This window comes from Nothobranchius furzeri, chromosome 1, assembly GCF_043380555.1.
Source record: "Nothobranchius furzeri strain GRZ-AD chromosome 1, NfurGRZ-RIMD1, whole genome shotgun sequence".
In the NCBI taxonomy this organism is placed as follows: domain Eukaryota; kingdom Metazoa; phylum Chordata; class Actinopteri; order Cyprinodontiformes; family Nothobranchiidae; genus Nothobranchius; species Nothobranchius furzeri.
The window spans coordinates 40166877-40186290 of record NC_091741.1 but is presented as its reverse complement, the minus strand read 5'-3'; the positions used below and the strand labels follow the sequence as shown (position 1 = coordinate 40186290).

Sequence of the window (19414 nt, the reverse complement as noted above, 5' to 3'; positions counted from 1 at the left end):
GAAACAGAAGAAGTGCCTGGAGCTTATAAATAACTATAACCTCATTTTTTAAAATAATAATAGTATTTTAGTTTAAAGGTAATACCTGTTCTTTCTTAAATAATATCGATCGCTCTGAGTTTCACATGCTCACCGAGTGTGAAACCTTTCCTCCACCCCCATCTCCTGCATTAGCTGCAGAAAGGAAATAAACAGGAAAATGATCGGGTCGGAAAAAGCCCGTCTCTTTTAATGTCACATGATAAATTAGTATTCATGCCCCCCCCCCCCCTCCCCCCAGGCGTGCATGTGCAGAAAGCTGTGTTGATCTTTTTGCCTGTAGAAGCTAACCATTAGCATTAGCAACTCCACAACATGGCAGAGACAGGCCCCCACAATGCGGCTTTAAAATTGAGGCCAACCCGGAAGTAAGAAAAATTGCAGTTCCACCCTCATCCACTGGGGGGCTGGTATCAGAAGCGATCAAATCCTCATTGACTCCCATGTTAAAAATACCAATTTCACAGCAGAAATAAACATATTTACCGTCTGGTACCAGAACATGTTTTTTGTTTAAATGATCTAGTTTACACTCATGACAACCCTGAAGGGGGTGAATTTTTTGCTCACTTTTCTGTTTAAGTGTATTAAAAGCCTAAAATTCTGTATAATTAATGAGCATCCGACCCACGTGACCACAGAGCTAGCTCCGTGGAAAGGCCTCAGTAGAGCCTCGGTCTGGCTTGGAAACTGTTCCAGGATTTTGAGTCTCTGTGTTTGTGTATTCTTGTTTGGATATTTTTTGTGCAATTGTTGGACAAAATGACTTGCTGTGGCATTAACTGCACTAATAGAGCGTCCAAGGAGTCTCCACTTCATATTTTTCGGTAAGTAAAATTATATTTATGTATTTTAGGTCACTGCCGAGCTGAGCTTAGATTTTAACATGTACTGTTTAACCATGAAATTTAAATGTAATAGGGTAAAACCCAGTGCATTTAACATAATGCTGCACTTTAGAAAATGGGTTGAAATATAACATGTTGGTGGACTATCGGCTTGTGGAGCTCTCGGGAGACCGATGTTTTTCCCCCGGAATGCCGGCTGTTTCTCCCCGCAGGCCGGTCCATCTCTGTCTGATCGCGGCTCCTGTTAGCTGCGCGGGCTGACGGCTGGTTCTCCCCGCAGCTCGACACATCTGTCTGATCGCGACTTCTGTGTGCTGCTGGCTTGTGGAGGTCTCAGAGACCTCTGTGTTCCACCCGGTTCTACCCAGCGGTCAGCCCGGCATATCTCTGACTCAGAAGCTCTGGTGTTGTGCAAAGTTAACTCCGGTTGTAGCTAGGTTGCTACCTCCGTTAGCTTAGCTCCCACCTCCGCGTTAGCTTTGGGTTAGCTTCAGGTTAGCTTGTAGCTAGTTCGACCGGGTGTCGTCAGTTGATCCCAGCCTTACAGCCCCACCCTCAGCTCCACCTCTCTTCGCTTTTGTGGAATTGTCTGGGCTTGACGAAACCTGTGACACGGTCAAAATGGCGGTGGTGGCCACCTTCCATTTATCTTCAAAAATGTGTTATTGGAGTCTATGGAACCCCATTGTCCAATATTTATATGTCGATGGGCAGAACACATTCGGGCTTCTTTTTTGTGGAGATAAAACATCGTTTTTACCCTACAGCTGCTTTGTTTCCAGGTTTTAGATCAAGTATGGACATCAAATAACTTCTTTACGTGTTTTTAGCAAATACTCATTTAAATCTGCTAAATGCTTGGTTGGGTTTTGTTTTAAGCGCTCAAGATGAGCTGCAAAACAGATCTAAAAAAATGCTTTCACGCCCGACTGACGACACTGAAGGGGACTTTTTCCACACGCAGCATCTGTGGTTTAGGTTGGTTCTTTAAAAAAAGAAAAACTTCTGTGAATACACAGTTTTAGAAGGAAGGATTTGTGTATTTGATTTAGTCAGTGAGAAATATAACAAAACATAATATAAACATAAAACATAAATCATTACATTTAAAGTGACTGAAAAGGCTCAGGCAGAAGCAAAATGCGTATATTTATGCCTGTCCTTTTTATTATATTATAATATAATAATGTCCTTGTTAATATAATTATAGTAATTAATTAAAACACAGTCAAACTGAAATACCCTGCTCATTTCTGTACCTGGTATAAATATTGTTTTTGTATTTATTTTTAAACAGAATCATAGTAACACATTTCCTTAGTGTCCCCCAGGGGCGGCGTTAGGCCCGGCTACTTGGGCTGAAGCCCCGGATGTTTTATGAAAAGCCCCGGATCTAAATCGCGGAAGTAACATGCAGCACCAAAGTCCAACAGAGAGGGAGCAGCTGGCAGTAGTTTGTATTCAGCCTGCCTGAGCCTCCACCACTGAAGAAGAAGCCCTTCAGTAGCCGGCTTCTTCTGCAGTCTCTGTCTGAAAGGCATGAGTGAAGATGGACATAATGACGTTTTTTTAGACAAAAAGTACAACGACAGAACCCCAGCTTTGATGAGACTGGTGTTGACTCAGGTTTGTGAGTCTTATTTGAAAATATTTGTGGTGCTGCTGGTTTGCCTAAAGTTAGCTTACTATCAGGTAAAGTTGCTGGAGAAAGAACGGGAATATTTACTATCATCTCACACTAAACACTAACAGGAACAATACTCTGCCCTGAATATGCTTAATATGTAGCTTCAGATTAAAAATTATGTGGTACAAGACAAAGCCCCGGATCTACTTCAGTCCTAAATCCGCCCCTGGTGTCCCCTTCGTCCTATTCCAGTCTTGCTCCTCATACCGAAGTACAAAAGGTTTTACTTTTTGTACGTGCAAAAGGAATTCTGAAATGAAATAGTTCCCGTAATTTATAACCCCCTTCCTTCTCAACAAATAATTGCTGGATGTTTTCTGGTAATAGTTTCTTGCTACAAATAATATTTGTGCTGTCTGCAATTCTACAATGTCTCTAAATTTTAAGAGTGTTGACTGTATAAATAATTTATTAGTGTGATCCCTATATCCTACCTCATGAATGATTCGTATCGCTTTCATTTGCAAAATTATTAATGGCTGGATTGCACTAATGTAATTATAACCCCAAATTGCTGCACAATAGCTAAGGGATGGAAGTGCTAATGAGCAATAAAGTAATGTAGCGATAAATATAGATTTGTATCTATATTTCAATTGTAGCATAGATTTAGCTTGTTTATACTCTTATATTAATTAATCGGGGCACCACCAGTTTTTGGAACTGGACCGTTGGATTTAATATCTATATCTTGACAATGTAATCAGTCTCAGAGTTAACACCACAAATTAATCTAAAGGATGAATTCTTGACAGAATGCGTCAATTATTCCCGAGAATTGCTAGACAATGATCAGGCGTTATTTACGTTTTGTGAGTTTATTACAAACATCATTTAAGGCATGGACAAAGGGACCAAACACAGCTTATCGTTTCATGCATGGAATTAAGACAATTGTTAGCCCAAAGCTTTAAGGCAGTGATATGGAATAACTGATTTGTAATAAAGTGGAAATTTGGTGACACATAGGATTATACTAACTATTCTGAATAATTTCTGAAAGGAGAACAAAGTGATCGTGTGTGTGTGTGTGTGTGTGTGTGTGTGTGTGTGTGTTATGGCAGAAGAAGGAAGGGGATCTTGAGGGCTTAACGTGAATTTGGGATCGAAATAAAACACGCCATGAAAGAAATGGACTAATCTGAATTCACTAATCGGGCTTAGCACAAAAGTCAGACAAATGAGATGATTCACAGACCTTTTTCTGTCGCCGGAAGGGTAGCCAGCGGCTGCCACAGCCTGGGGTCCTGGCTCGTGCGGGGGCCTTTTTTGGATTAAATGGTGCTGGCTCCCTGGTCTGTCAACGTCGGTCATGGAAGGGAGTGTGTGGCCCTCCTCGATCGTGGCTTGACCCATAAGCCCTGTTCAGATAAACATTCTGGAACATTTGCGGACAATTCAATTCGGTTTTTAACCGGAACTGTGTTTTCAGACACACCACTTTTGCACCGGAACTTGTCCTTTCGGCTGCGTTCACACAGCAGGGAAAAGTTCCAGATGTCTGGCGGCGGAGGGGGTGGGGTGGGGGTGGGGGGGTGGGGGGTGTGTGTGTTTAGAATCGGACTTATGTTGAGAAGATGAAGAAAATATCATTTCTATAGCGCCTCTCAAGATAAAAATCACGAGGCACTTAAGCATAATTCTGCGCACACGAAGACGCATAAGAGACCTGGATGATGAAGCTCAATGGTTAAAGGAATCACTGAAGCGGTGTGAAGCGCTCCGTCGCGCGTCTAGGCGGTACCGTAGGAGGCGAGCTGCTGTGGTTCGCTGCATGCTACAGCAGCTGGCTATCTAGGTGCGCACGACGTCCCCCGTCCCCTCCTCCTCTCCCTCCCCCTTGTCCGGAACACTACCTCACCAGTCAGAATCACCCACCCTGTCCGTAACAAGTCCGGACCTGCTACTAGGGGCTTCGTCCGGTAAAGTTCCGGAACACGTTATCCGGATGTTTGTATTCAGACACAAAGGTCTTACGGACAGAGTCCTGAACATTTCCGTTTTTCATGGCCTGTCTGAAGGGGGCTTTAGGTTCCTCCAGCTGCACCCAAATGTGGAATTCAGACCGTGAGTCCGAATTATCCAAACGAGCTTGAATCAGAGAAACTGTTCCAAATTGGGTTTAACTCTTAAAGTGAGGACTCGACCGGACCGCGTCGACTTCCGGTTTCATGTAGAAAGTCAAAACAAAACAAAATGGAGCTTTGAGTTTACTGTAACTTTTGAGAGCTAATGGCTTGACAACTTTTATGAGCGTCGATTATATTTTGCTGGGCCCAGGTGGGATAGCCCTGCAGAGGTTCGCTTAAGGCACAGATGTCAGAGTCAAGTCTTAGAACAATCTTAAGTACTTGGGAAACATTACATATGTCATTAATGTACATTAAAAATAGTTTAGGGCCCAGTACCGACCCCTGTGGGACGCCACATGTAATATCCTGACAGGATGAACAAACATCATCTAGTTTCACAAACTGCTTCCTTCCAGATAGATAACTTCGAAGCCAATCTAATGATTTCCCTGTGATGCCATACCGGCCCAGTTTTTTAAATAATATACTATCGTTTATTGTATCAAACGCCTTTTTTAAGTCTATGAAAATTACCAGTGAATAATGTTTTTGATCAATTGAGTTACTGATTCCCTCAACTGCATCAATTAATGCCATTTTTGTTTCTCTTTTAGGTCTGAACCTATATTGACTCTCCGCGAGTAGTTTATATTTTTCAATGAATTTGTCCAATTGGTTATTAAACCGTTTTTCCAGGATTTTGGAAAATTGAGGTCATATAGATACAGGTCAATAATTTGTGAATTGGTGCTTGTTCCCAGTTTTGTACACAGGAATGAACTTGGCTATTTTCATTTTATCTGGAAATGTACCGATCTGTAATGATAAATTACAAATATATGCTAGTGGTTTTGCAATCTCCTCTATCGCCTTTTTAATCACAATCATATTTATTCCATCATAGTCATCAGATGTTTTAGTCTTACAGGAAGCCACAGGATCATTTGTGAGTCTGCAGCTTGAGGTCAGGGCTGCGTCGTGAGCAAGAAGAAACACAAAGACTGTCACGACAGAGAAAACAGATGGGATTACTCATGTCCTACCTCATCTATTAAAAAAAACTATTAAATGTAAACCAAAATGTCAGTATTCAGATAGGTGACTGCGATCAGGCCTTAACTGTTGGAAGAAGGTCAGAAAAAAAACAGTGTATACTTCAGTCCTTTTCATGGAGATTAGGCTAAAACTTGGTGTAACATCTGTAAAACAGCATTCACTCCATCTCTTATGAGTAAAACTAGAGCTCCTCCAACCATCCACCATAACATCCCGGGCAAATTTTAATCTGCTTCCTTTATTCCTCAGACCTTGTTTTTATCATTTGTATTCTGAGTCGGTGCCTGTTGTTTAATTTAGCAGGTTATGACGCACGGAGAGAAAAGGTTGTTCTGGTGGCTCAGGCCAATAGCCACAAAAATAGAAGCCAATGAGGCTGAAAATCATTCTGCCGTTTTCTCTTAATCTCAGAAGATTATTGTCTGATTATCCGGAGATAATCAAGATTGTTTTGCAGCAGCTGACAAAGTCTGCGGCCTTTGATGGAAGGACGCTAGCTTTTCTACAAAATTCAAGAGAACAGAGCACCCAGATGAAACGCATGCATGCAGGCTGGCAAGCTCGTTGCAGATATGCTGCAGCCAGGATTTGTACCAGCAAACTTTTCACTGCAAGGCACCAGGGTTACCAACTCCATCGTCATGCAGCCCAGTGGTTCCCAAAGTTGGAGGGTGCAGTACTTTAGAGCTCTGGACATCACGTCACTCTCAGAGAGTAGACGCCATGTTGGCAGGCAACAAAGGTAAGCAAAATGAACGGGATCGGCTTGGATTTTACACCGTCTGAGTAAAATCACACTTTAAAACCAAAGAAATCGTTTTATATAGTCAGAAATTAAATAAACTAAACATCTCCGACCCTTACCGTGTCCCTGGGATACTTTTTAAAAACGCCAGAAGCTGTCGGAGTGGACTTCTTACCGGACCTGGCCAGGGAACGCCTTGGGATTCCGTCGGAGGAGCTGGCCCAAGTGGCTGGGGAGAGGGAAGCCTGGGCCTCTCGACTTTGGCTACGGCCCCCGCAACCTGACTCCGGATAAGCGGATAAAAATTGATGGATGGATGGATGGATGGATGGATGGATGGATGGATGGACAAATAACATAGATTTACATGCAAGTAGTTTAAATAGAGTGCTGTGCTGTTTGAATGTATAAACTGAACGCCAAGAAAAATCACTAGTTTGATTTTTTTCCGTGAATAAAATAAATATGTCAAGCAGGAACGTCTCAGGATCTGTCTGAGTTCTGTCTCGGTGAGACAGATAATAGCAATCCAAAGTGCTTGTTATGTGTGATCTGACAATTGATCAACCATTGCTCATAAATTAAATACAGCTTAGCCGGTTAATTGCTGTGATCATAAAACACGCAAACGGCAGCACGCAGAACTCACGAGGCAACGTTTTACGTGATGTTTACTTGTTGCTATGAGTAATAAGACAGAAAAAGCCACGCCAAAATAAGTTTAGGAAGCCCACTAAGAATCGTAATAAAAGCATTTAAAATAAATACCATACACAGTTGAGGAAATGTTGGTTTAAGTACCTGATATGAAGCGGTCGCTGCATAAGCGAAAACCTTTACTCTTGGGATCCCACAGTTTCATTTTAGCCCGGTCACTAGGGCGTTTTATTACAATGATCCAACGCTTGCGGCGCTCCGGATCTTGGGGAATCCTGTAGATGGATCATTCCTTATGTCGTCCGCGTCTGTTCTGCACCCTGGGGCACAACAGGAATCTACCATATTTCCCGTTTGAGTCTTCTGACAATAACAAATAGCCCAGCTGCAGGCTTCTGCCTGCCAATATGGCGCCGTTTCGATTTGAACTGTTGCATGCCGGGAGAAGTGACGTCAACTCCTGGAGCTCGATAGGTGGGGGAGCAGCTGGAATAATTATTATGACTGAATTACCCCGGTTTCACACTGAAAGCATCACCAGAACATCGCCGCTTCCAGTAGAGTCCATTATTGTTTCACAGCAGCAGCGATGCAAATCTTAAAGATAGGATCGGGTTCTATTTTTGCTGTGAGCTATTTCTGGGACACGTCAATTTCTGCAGTTAGCATAGGACTAGACAGGAAATCACACACAGTTTCAGCGTAAAATCTCTGGTAATCTTCAAAATAAAAGTACTGCAGCGACGCAATTTCATATATCTAAAGCTTACGTGTGACCTTATGGCTTCTTTACTCACAACATCATTTCAGAAGTGCAGCAGTGTGTTTTTCATGGCTTTATTCCTGGCAGTGGAGAGGAACAACCTCATATGTGACATCCATAGACTGTACATATACTGGACAATTCGATTCCATAGGCTTCAATAACACGTTATCTGTCCATAATGGGAGGTGTCCACCACCGCCATTTTGACCGTGTCACAGGTTCCGTCCAGCCCAGACAATTCCATAAAAGGGAAGAGAGGAGGCGCTGAGGGTGTGGCTGTAAGGCTGGGCTCGAGTGACGACACCCAGGCGAACTAGCTACGAGCTAACCTGAAGCTAACCCTGGCTAACCCAAAGCTAAAGCGGAGGTGGGAGCCGAGCTAACGGATGTAGCCACCTAGCTTCAACACAACCGGAGCTAACTGGAACACCCATCGACCTGAACCTTACACGGAGTTTAGGTGGAGGTTTTCTGCGCCTGTTCGTGAGAAGTACCTGTATTAAAAAAGTTTTAAATCGGTAAGTTTATAATTTATTTCCGTAATGAAAACATTTTGCTTTGAGCAAGTTTTCAGTAGTTTTTTTTGGCGCTATCACTCCTGAGTCGCACCAGCCATTAAATGTATCATGAAGAAGAGAAAATATATTTAAGTCGTATTTTGGGGGGACATTTTATTATCTTTCTTACAAAATCTGAGACCAAGCGTTTCACATTGCAACACAAGCACCGGTAACCATAACAGAATTTACAGCCAGCAGAGGAGAGGATGGCGGTGTTTCAAACCCTCCCGGCCGGCGTGTAGAGCTCATTCCTGGGCTGGAGCCGGCCCTCAGCACCCCGCCACAGGCTCTAACAGATGCTGGCGGTGTTTCATATATTTCCAAAACGTAATACTTGTTTGTATCTTGTACAGCCAACTAGCCTTTATTCTGGACTCAGTACAATTTACCAAAAGTAAAGAGACATTATACAGATGAAGTAAGCACAAGATAACTTACTGGAAGACACAGAGTTATCATCAGAACCAGAACAAGAGAGCCTGATAACAGTCATGTGAAAATAACAGTTAAAAAGTATGTATGTATAATAGAAATAAAAATATATTAGAATTAGTGTAACTCACTGTGATCCAAACAAATCAGCCATAGCTGATGAGTAAATATGACATGAGGTCTGGGAGTTTTTAAGTTTCATTCTTTTATTACATTTTTTTCTTAGATCTATTAAAAGGTCACCATGGCAGCCTGTGTGTCTCCAACGTCAGCTACACAACGCAGCGTGTAAGTTCCAAGTACTTGTCTTGACCACTTCATGAATGGTTTTGTACTTTAAACAGCTAGGCCAAACCTGTTATTTTTTCCTCCATAGCCATTTGGATCATTGGAGACAGCTGAGTGAGGCGTGGTGCCCAGAGAGCTGCAGAGACAACCTTGGCCTCCCTGACGTCTGTGTCTCTTGGTTTGGTTGGGGCGGACCATCGACATACATACATGTGCCGACACTTTGCGCCCTGTTTTATAAACTGTAGTGTTAAAAATAAATGTTTTTGCTCAATTACTGGAATTTCTTTGGTTAAGACAAAAGTGAGGAATAATCATTTACAAGTTATTTGTACAACAGGCCCATTTTAAATCCCAACAGTTTCTTAGCAGACAATAGAAATGTGTTCTTTACTAACTTTACTTGGTTTGAAAATCTTACTAAAATAAACTTGAGTGCCGTATTGCAAAACCCAATCATACTTGTTATGTAAACATTAGCTTTGTAGATATTTTTTACAGATATATATTTGTGTGCAACAAAAACCAAACTTAAATAATTTGTCATTCTTTATTGAAAAACAACAAAATACAGGTATACAGAAGTGTGGGAAAATGATAATGTGAAAGTATTGCACTATAAATGAAGTGAGATGAGATGAAGGTGAGATGAAGGTGGACGCCAGCGGGCTGGACGCCGGACGAGGAAACCTGGAGACGGATCGCTCAGACAGGAAGGGAAGAGCTTCCTCTTACCTTGATGGAATTAAAGTTAGCCGTCGTCTGAACGCCCAACCGTACGGTCTGAGGTCAAAGGTCACAGGAAACACACACCAGTCAGCAGTCATACAGATGCATAAAGATAACTGTAGCCATGGCAACCAGCTGACATGTCCCCACTTTCACCAAAACCTGGTGCCTGCCGGGTCACCTGAATTCCTGTGTGATGTCAGCACGGTCGGCCGTGACTGCTGCCATCAGAGGTGACCTCTGATCAGCTGAATGAACTCACCTTCCAGGGTGACGCCGTGTTAGAGTCGGCTTCGTCCTGTAAACAAACAAATGAGTGGTAACATAAACACCACGTCTGGTTCTGGTGGAGGCGGAGGACAACACGCACCTTTCCAGGAGCAGAACCCAGATGTTCTTGTTGCTACAAACAGAGACGAGCAGAGTTAAACCAGGAAGTGAGAGGGACCAGCTGCTGCAGACAGGTGACGCTCACCTGAGCCTGAACCATAGGAGCCTCCTCAGCCATCAGACCTTCTGACTCCAGTTCAGATGCCACCTTGTTGATGTCCCTCAGGCGGGACTCGTTGGCCTTCAGGTCCTGCAGGACAAAAGCACCTGCTGATCACCTTGTTGCTGTCGGGTTAACAGGTCTGGTGTTAGAACGTGGTGGATAAGAATGTTCTGACGGGCCGAGGGTTCTGAACTCACCCTGCAGGACTGGGCCTGCTCCTTCAGGGCCTGGATGCTGCTGCCGTAAGCCGACAGGTCCGACATCAGGGCCTCGTGCTTCTTCAGGAGAGCCTGTGGAGCAGAACATCAGAACCTTCAGCTCGTCTGACACAAGTGGAGCTTTCTCGCAGCGATGGTCCAATCGGATCCGCCACCGTAAAACAAACCCTGCTCAGTTCACCGCAGACGTAGCTCTGCGGGTGTTTAGTGGAAAAGCGTGAGCCTTCTGCCGGCTGCCACGTGTCATGGCTGCTCTGCAGCGGGAACACACATCACAGCTTGTAAACCGTTTGAAATAAGAGCGACGGGAACACGTTTGTCATCACTTCCTGTGCGAGGCCAGCACTTCTACCCCTAACCCATGAGACGCTTAAACGAGCAACGACGTCTGGTAGACAACCGAAGGAAATGACAAATACAGAAACACTAATTATGAAGGACTGGAAAGAGAGCAAAGAAAAGCGATTGGAGTTTCTCAGGAAGGGACTTCCATACCTCGGCCAAGTCCTCGTCTTTCCCTTAGTCTGGACTTCCAACGATGGGCTCCTTCTCCCTCATCCAGGACTCGGCCTCATTAGCATCCGCAAAGTACTGCTGGGCCTGCAGAGAGTCCTCCAGGTCCTGCCTCCTCTGGGACGCCTTGGCCTTCAGCGTGTCCCAACGTCCATGAAGCTCCCACAGTTTAGTCTTCACTTCCTCACCAGCGAAGTGACCTGGACCCAAACAAAGTGAGCCAGAACCTGCAGACACCTCAGAAACATGTCAGGACCAGACCTGCTCTACCTTCTTCCACCATGGTCTCTCCTTTCTGGGTGACAGCCTTGATGCGAGGTTCATGACCTGTGATCTCAGCCTGCAGAGCCTGGTGCTTCTTCAGCAGGTTCTGGACACCAATCAGGTCCTTCCCTGAGGACACATGTTAGAGTTCAGCATTATGCAGTAGACAGACCAGTTTAACCCAGGGGTTTCTTTCTTCTACAATCTGCTCTTTAACTGTATTATTTCCTGCTATTTCAGCTGTTAACTTTATTTTTCTCTCTAAGTGTTTTTCTCGATCCCCAGAAGAAGCTACAACGATGTTCTGTTGAGCTGTGGTGGCCTCATGGAGGGGGCCATCGGCTAGCACACTGCTGCTAACCACTTAAACATTCTCCCTCTCCTGATAATAACATTTTACTTTCTTTGATGTTGGATGTGCTAATACTAGTTTACCCGTTTAATTATAGATTCACTAGGATAAATACAATAAAGTTTATCTCTCGCCAAATAGAATATTTACTGTGGCGAGCCCGTGAAGAGGTGTAGGAGAATGCGACAAATTTGTCTGTTAAAAAGTCTGTTATGTACAAAAACACAATATCATCACACTATTTTGGACCGATACATGACGGTCAGGTCCAGCTTGGGGAGAAAATATGACACATCTTTCAGGATGGACTTCATCTTTGGTAGCTGGCGAAGCCGGGAAAAGCAGGATCTAACCACCTGGCTAATGTGGGAGTCCATCCGCATCTCTGGGTCCAAAACCACCCCCAGGTTAGTGATGGTTGGCTTCACTAAGCTGCAAAAACAGGGTTGCAGGACAGGACTAACTGCAGTGGGAGAGGGAGGAACAAATATTCCAGTTATAAATATTAAATATTTGAACAAATAAATATTTGTTAAAAGGAAGAAACTGATGATGACTTTAAGATTAGAGGAATGTTCTAGAACGGGTCTGGAACCAACGATGGCCCTTTGTATCAAATTTGGATTAAAAAAATAGCTCATGATTTTATTTATGGATGGAATAAAAATACAGGTTGTAAGCATCTTCTCAGTATCTTCATGTTGCACGACTTTCCACAGCAGAAGGACACAAAAACTGCCAGAATTATGATTAGAAAGATTTACGTTTTAATCTCAGAATCCCAACTTTTCCCAGAATCTTCACATTATTCTATGAATTCAGAGAAAATATACATTTTTCAGAGGTCTCGCTCCCCTGTTGTGGATATTTCTCAAAATTCAACCATTTTTTCTTTTCAAAAGCTTTAGTAAGAGTTTGGACTCTAAACAAGTTTTACTTTGCAGACTGCTTGTCTAAACCTTCATCAGATCTGCTCATAATAAAACATTTGGGTTATATTTAATGCCCAGGAAGATGCTCTTCCTGGGCATTAAGTTATCAAAAACAGATAAAATTATTTTTTACCATAATTTTAACTGCCATCAGCTGATAAAAATAATAAAAAACAGCCTGATCATTAAAGGGGTGTAAGTGAAACCGCGCGGATCACACAAACCATCATGCTGTCTATATGACTTTGAAAATATATAGTTTAATTACAGTTTGAGTTATTTGACATCTGTATAATGTTTATTATTTTGTTTTTTCCCCCTAAATGCCTAACGTTTCAGTTTAACATGAATATTAGTCATTCATCACAATACATAAAGTTACACATTTTAAATTTTAATAGGGGAAGACTGCAGGAGGGAGCGGTAAAATACAGAAATCCCCAGCAAAAACAAGAAACTTTACGAGTCTGATGAAACCCGCTGGAGTTCCTTCAGCAGGCCTGGTGGCAGCTACAACGGCCCAGTGGCTGTGCTTGGTCAATGTTATCGAGCTCAGTCCGGCTCGGCCGTGAACGAGCCGAGGCGACATCCTGCTCTGCTTAAGAAGAGGTGTTATTTTCCGCTTCAGAAGAAGCGTCCGTGTTTTACGCTTTCTCAGAGACATGTCACGTTGCTAAGTTGTTAGCGCCGCGCGCTAACACGTCAATAGTGCAGCATAGCCTGCTGGAGGGTTCAGATGAAAACACCCTACCACTCAGGCTGCTTACACATCGATATTAAGTTGTCGCTGTTGCGCTCACGCCGTAATACAGTATTAGATGCGGTTAAAGTCAGACATGAAAAACTCCACGAGCGGTCAGACCGCGCAGCAGCTAGGCGCAGCAAGTAGGCGCCGGATCGGTCAGGCTGCCCGGCCTGACCGCTGGGGATTACCGGATGGAAGAATGGACACAGAAGTCTCCCTCTTAGCGCTCCGTCATATTTCAACCCATTTTTATCTTAAATGCACTGGGTTTTACCCTATTACCCATCTAAATATGCCCTATTAATTATTTTACCGTATTTTACATTTAAATTTCATGGTTAAACAGTACATGCTACATGTTAAACTGATAGTTAGCTAGCTACTTCGGTAAACTCAGCTAGTTTAAAGGTAGCAGTGACATAAAATACGAATATAGATTTTAACTTACCGAAAAAAATGAAGTGGAGACTCCTTGGACGCTCTATTAGTGCAATTAATACCACTGCAAGTCATTTTGTCCAACAATTGCACCAATAATATCCAAAGAAGAATACACAAACACAGAGACTCAAAATGCCGGAGCAGTTTCCAAGCCAGACCGAGGCTGTACTGAGGCCTTTCCACGGAGCTAGCTCTGTGGTCACGTGGGTCTGAGGCGGCGGTCACGTGTGTCGGATGCTCATTAATTATACAGAATTTTAGGCTTTCAATACACTTAAACAGAAGAGTGAGAAAAAAATTCACCCCCCTCAGAGTTGTCATGAGTATAAACTAGATAATTTAGACAAAAAACATGTTTTGGCACCAGGCTGTAAACATGTTTATTTCTGCTGTGAAATCGGCATTTTTAACATGGGAGTCAATGAGGATTTGCTCGCTTCTGGCACCAGCCCCCAGCGGATGAGGGTGGAACTGCAATTTTTCTTACTTCCGGGATGGGACCATTTTCTGAGCGGCATTGTGGGGGCTTGGTGACATCAAACAGAGATATAAAATGTGATTTCCTTCTTTTTGGTTTAAAGGTGGATTACGTAACCAAACTGTAACCTGAAGTCTCGAGTGATCTTGTGATCTGGCGAATCCAGCGAAGAGCACATCGAGGAAGCCGTGCCGCAGCTAAAGCTGTTTTTACAGGACCATAGCGTTTTCAAAATGGGATTTGCCGCGGCTCCCTGGGGAGGATAAAGGTCCTTTATAAGACCAGACCGTGGCGGTAATGTGGCGCAATCGTGGCAATTTTATAAAAGATTAGGTGATGGTGGCATAAAGGGGGTAGGGGGGCGGTCTCTGCGCTGCCGCAGACTTCCGTTTATCTTGGACATAACTTGCTTTTTATTGCGATTGAAGCCGTGATCATTAAGTTTTTTTTAACAAGCAGCTCCTAATGGTGTCTCTCCCAATCAGTCCCAGTGCAGTCTCTGGTGATCTGAGCTTCAGCTCTAACAGAGAGGCTCATGGAGCGCTGCGGTGCTCCAGTTTGCCATCTCAGCTGCTTTTGTTCAAAAAGCAAAATTATTGCCTGTGTTTACTTTCATTTTCAATGAATTTGCCAGCCGGAGCTCAGCAATAACTCCCCACGTCATCATGACATCTGCCTCTGTTGCACCAGGGTGCATACGACAGACCATTACCGCAATATTACTACCAAGCGAGGAGGAACGAATGCCGCAATATTCACGCAACACCATGCCGGCATGGCGCATTTATAGACATACCATTGAGGTAATACTACGCCAATTTGCCAGCATGGTGTGTCCAATAAAAGCACCTTAAGACTCTCCTGGTGTGAAAAGGACTGCTTTGAAGTTCGTGAGTGAACCGTTCCGCTGCAGTTTCGCCCCACTGATGCTTCCAGTGTGAAACTGGCATTACTCTCCTAGCATGATGGACAGTTTTTGAGGGGGCTACCACTTTTGTTCCTCTCAGGGAGCTTTTAATACTTTTAAACTCATGATTATTTCAGATTCTAACGGGTCACTCAGAGGTTTTCATGCAAGCTGAACATGAAAATAGTCTCCTACACCTATCTCCTGCATTAGCTTCTGAGGGTGAAACTCTAGGATAAGAAAAGCCTCACAGATCTACGTCACACTGTCACTTAACATTCATGGGGTGTTTTTCAATGTCAAGGCACCTGGCCTAGCAAGGCGATGACTTGCTAGGCCAGGCGTCTTGCTTACGGGGACACTGTCCTTCCTTGGTCAAAGAAAACTGTTAAATGGCACAGAATTACACCACGTGTCCGCCGCGGCCACGTCACATGACACATGACGTAAAGTTATATTTCATGCCTATAGGTTTCATTATGAATGTGTAACGACCGTTTTTAATTGTGTATACATTGGTTAAATGAAGCCAGTTAGTACCTATTAGCCACTGAAGCCAACAAACCAACTACAGATAATTGCTTTGGATCTAAAGAATATTTTAGATATCAGCCCAATATCTACAGTTAGTTGACTTAAGTTTAAACTGGAGATTTGCCCTCAAAGTAGCTGCTGCAGGGGTGTGTCCACGGAGTGGCCTGGGATAGCACACGCCTCCCTTGGAATCTGATTGGCCACCCCACTGAATGCTCTTTAAGTAGACTTTACATTGTCCACAAAAGGCTTGGAGAAAAAAAAAAGAAGATAACCATAGGTGCCCCCCATGAACAAATAAAATGCCCCACCTGGGCCACCCCATTTTAAAAGGTCTGGACACACCACTGAGCTGCTGAGTCCACCATCCTTTTGAAAACATTCTGGGAATTATTTTGACCAAGAGAAGGCAACACAGCACCTCAAAAGTATCCTTGCTCAGTTAGCCAAATGGCTAACAAACAGATGCCTCGGTAGCACATGAACATTGGAACCGACTGGAACATGCAGGACCAAGGCATCAAGGCAAGGTTCCTTGACATTGAGAAACACACATGGCCTCATACATCTTGATGCAAGATGCGGAACGCTGTTGTTGGTTTAGTGTCCAGGAAACAGCAGAGAACGTCTCGGCTGGCAGTAGCCAACTATTAGCAACTCCACCACACAGCAGAACTCCTCCAGGCTTGTGTTATTTGTGGAGAGGAAACATCAGCATTGCACAGCAAACTGAGTCAGTGCTAGAGTCATGTTGCCGTTAGCCAATCAGAGGCCAGATGCCCAAATATCAGGAAAGAAGACTCCAAAACTTGTCGTCTAAAGCTACTTTCTCCTCCGGCTGACTTGTACTTCCTGATTCAGGTGCGTCTGAGCCACCGCCCTGCTGCCTGTCATTTATTACAGTTTACTTAATGAAATGTTGGAGGTGTGACACAAACTGCAGTGGAGTTCGGAAAAGAAATAAGTGTGTGTCTGTGGGTTAAGATGAGGAAGGCGTGTCACATAATAGTTCCTGTGAAAACCCGTGAAAGTTTATTCTGAAACTTGTGTCTAACCCTGTGGAAAGTGAAGGACTATGGACATTTTGTCTTTATCCCCTTTAGCCTCTGGAAGAGCAGCTTTCAGCTCAGCCAGGCCTCCTAGAGTTTTCCCTTACATCCACGAGACTGCCCCCAAACGGCAGCAACATGCTACGACAGGTAGACGAGCATTTTGTTGGACACTGTGGAGCAGGAACCATATAAGGTACCCATAGGACTTTTCTCCAAATAGCACCAGAAGCTCAAAATAATGTAAAAACTTCTGCTGCCATCTTAATAATCAAACATGCATTAACAGATTTAATAATGACCATTTTCTTAAAAAAAAAAACATTAAAATATGCTTATTATACATGAAGTTTATCTAGACTCTGATCTATTCTAGTTCAAAAGTCACCATTGTGTCAACCTGGTAGCTCTTCCTATGGGTCAGTAATCGTGAAGCAGCTCTCAGTGTCACAAAAACTGCTGTTGAAGTTCCTACATCTCCTGCATGTTAATGCAGCCAGCTAATTAATAACTACAACTTCACTTAATTCATACACATGAAACTATTTCCTGTCCAACGGCAGCCTCGAACACAGTCCTACACTGATGTCACGGTGCAGCGAAGTGCTGGAGTGATGATGTTCTGCCCGGGGCGTTACTAGAAATAAAACTCTGCTGGTGCACAGCCCCCACCCTCACCCCCTTATTATTCACATCATATACTTTTATCATATTAGGGTATGTGTGTTTAAACATGAGCTTTGTGTTACTATGGTAACCAGTCTCTCCAGTCCTTCAGGCCACCCTGACAAGTCTCTGGTCCATCACAGGGACACGCAGAGACAACCAAACAGCCACACACCGACTCACACTTTGAGACAATTTGCAGTCTGGGCAGCCTAATATGCATGGAGGCAGTTTTAAGAGGTTTCTGGGGGAAAATTCCATTCAAAAATACTTTATTAATCCCAGAGGGAAATTGATTGCTGTAGTAGCTCAGAATAATAATAAAGTCATCAAAGAGTTGTTGTATATTACAATGGCTGTTGGCAGGAAGGATCTCCAGTAGCGGTCAGTGTTGCAGCCAAACTGAAGAAGCCTCTGACTGAAGACACTCTTCTGTTATCGGACAGTCTAGTGAAGAGAATGCTCAGAGTTGTCCATCATTTTCTTGATTCTCTGAAGAATCCTTCTTTGCATTATCTCCTCCAGTGGTTCCACAGTCGGGACGACAGAACAGAACCAGCCTTTTTTATCAGGCTGTTGAGCCTTTTCAGGTCCCTGCTTCTGATGCTGCTACCCCAACAGACGATGGCTGAAGAGATTACACTCTCAACAACAGACTTGTAGAAGATCTGCAGCATCTTGCTACAGACACTGAAGGACCTAAGCGTCCTCAAGAAGTGCAGTCTGCTGTGTTCCTTCTTGTAAACGGCTTCGCTGTTCTTTCTCCAGTCCAGTCTGTTGTCCAGGTGAACGCCAAGGTATTTGTATTCCTCAACCACCTCCACTTCTTCTCCCATGATGGAAACAGTGTTTGACTCCACCCTGTTTCTTCTGAAGTCTAAAATCATCTCCTTTGTTTTGTTCACATTCAAGGTCAGATGATTGTTTCCACACCATGCCACAAAGCGCTCCACCAGCTCTCTGTACTCAGCTTCCTGTCCATCTCTGATACCCCCGACAACTGCAGAGTCATCTGAGTATTTCTGTAGATGACAGGCCTCTGATTTGTACTGGAAGTCTGAGGTGTACAGGGTGAAAAGGAATGGTGAGAGTACAGTCCCCTGTGGTGCTCCAATGTTACTGATCGCCTGGTTTGATGTGCAGTTCTTCAGCCTCACAAACTGAGGTCTGTTTGTCAGGTAGTCTTTAATCCAGGCGATAGCTGAGACCCCCACCTGTGTCTTCTGGAGTTTCTGGCAAAGTACATCAGGCTGGATTGTGTTAAATGCACTGGAGAAATCAAAGAACATGACCCTCACAGTGCTGCCTGCTTTGTCCAGATGACAGTGGGTTGGTTGAAGCAGCTGGATGATGGCATCTTCAACTCCAACTCCATGGCGATAAGCAAACTGCAGCGGGTCCTGATATGTTCTAGTTTGCTTATTCAGGTGGACCAAGAGGAGTCTCTCCAGGACCTTCATGATGTGAGATGTCAGGGCAACTGGTCTGTAGTCATCAATGACTGATGGGCGAGTTTTCTTTGGAAGGGGAATAGTTATTTTGCATTAATAACCACAAATATTATGTTCTGGTAATATGTAAATAAACACCAAACTCCACATGTTAATAGAGCCCAAACAACAATCAATTAACCACTTGTAAACAAGAACATGTTCTCCATTCTAAAGTCAGATTTAGTTCATACCTAATTACTAGTAGTTTAGTATTAATTAACCACTTAAAGGCAAGAATATGTTCCCCTTGAATGACTTCTTTAAAAGCCACACATTGATTTGAGCTAATTAGCATGTGCGTTAATCAGCAACAAACCATTTACTTTGAGTTAACAAACCATTATGCATGGCTTATTTTATAAAACTCTTAATTTATGGCTTGTTAATATTAGAATTACAGCATTAGTAATAAGCTGTTAATAAGTGATTAATGATTAGTTCAGACTTAGT

At 43.5% G+C, this 19414-nt stretch overlaps 2 protein-coding genes and 1 long non-coding RNA gene across 4 annotated transcripts in view; 2 read left to right on the top strand and 1 right to left on the bottom strand.

Moving 5' to 3' along the window:
• The first annotated feature begins 7988 nt into the window (after positions 1-7988).
• LOC139064309 (uncharacterized) lies at positions 7989-9424 on the top strand. Its single transcript, XR_011517386.1, has 3 exons — positions 7989-8388; positions 9089-9150; positions 9239-9424. It is a non-coding gene; the product is annotated as an uncharacterized lncRNA (long non-coding RNA).
• Positions 9425-9686: 262 nt separating this feature from the next.
• On the bottom strand, positions 9687-14362 carry LOC139064290 (spectrin alpha chain, non-erythrocytic 1-like). 2 transcript variants are annotated; one of them, XM_070547636.1, is made up of 8 exons: positions 13845-14362; positions 11374-11496; positions 11086-11303; positions 10570-10662; positions 10355-10459; positions 10250-10282; positions 10142-10177; positions 9687-9933 (listed from the first exon to the last, which is right to left on the bottom strand). In XM_070547636.1, the coding sequence occupies exons 4-8, from the start codon at positions 10633-10635 to the stop codon at positions 9856-9858; spliced, it is 318 nt and encodes a 105-aa protein (XP_070403737.1). In that variant the 5' UTR covers positions 10636-10662; positions 11086-11303; positions 11374-11496; positions 13845-14362; the 3' UTR covers positions 9687-9855. The 2 variants fall into 2 exon arrangements, with proteins under 2 accessions (XP_070403737.1, XP_070403714.1); XM_070547613.1 differs by having other exon boundaries at positions 10142-10282.
• A 3193-nt stretch (positions 14363-17555) lies between these two features.
• Positions 17556-19414, top strand: part of LOC139072248 (RNA-binding protein 25-like) — a 5422-nt gene continuing 3563 nt past the window's right edge. The window contains exon 1 of the mRNA XM_070555825.1: positions 17556-17672. Coding sequence (XP_070411926.1) covers positions 17556-17672 — 117 coding nt within the window. The remainder of the gene's footprint in view (positions 17673-19414) is intronic.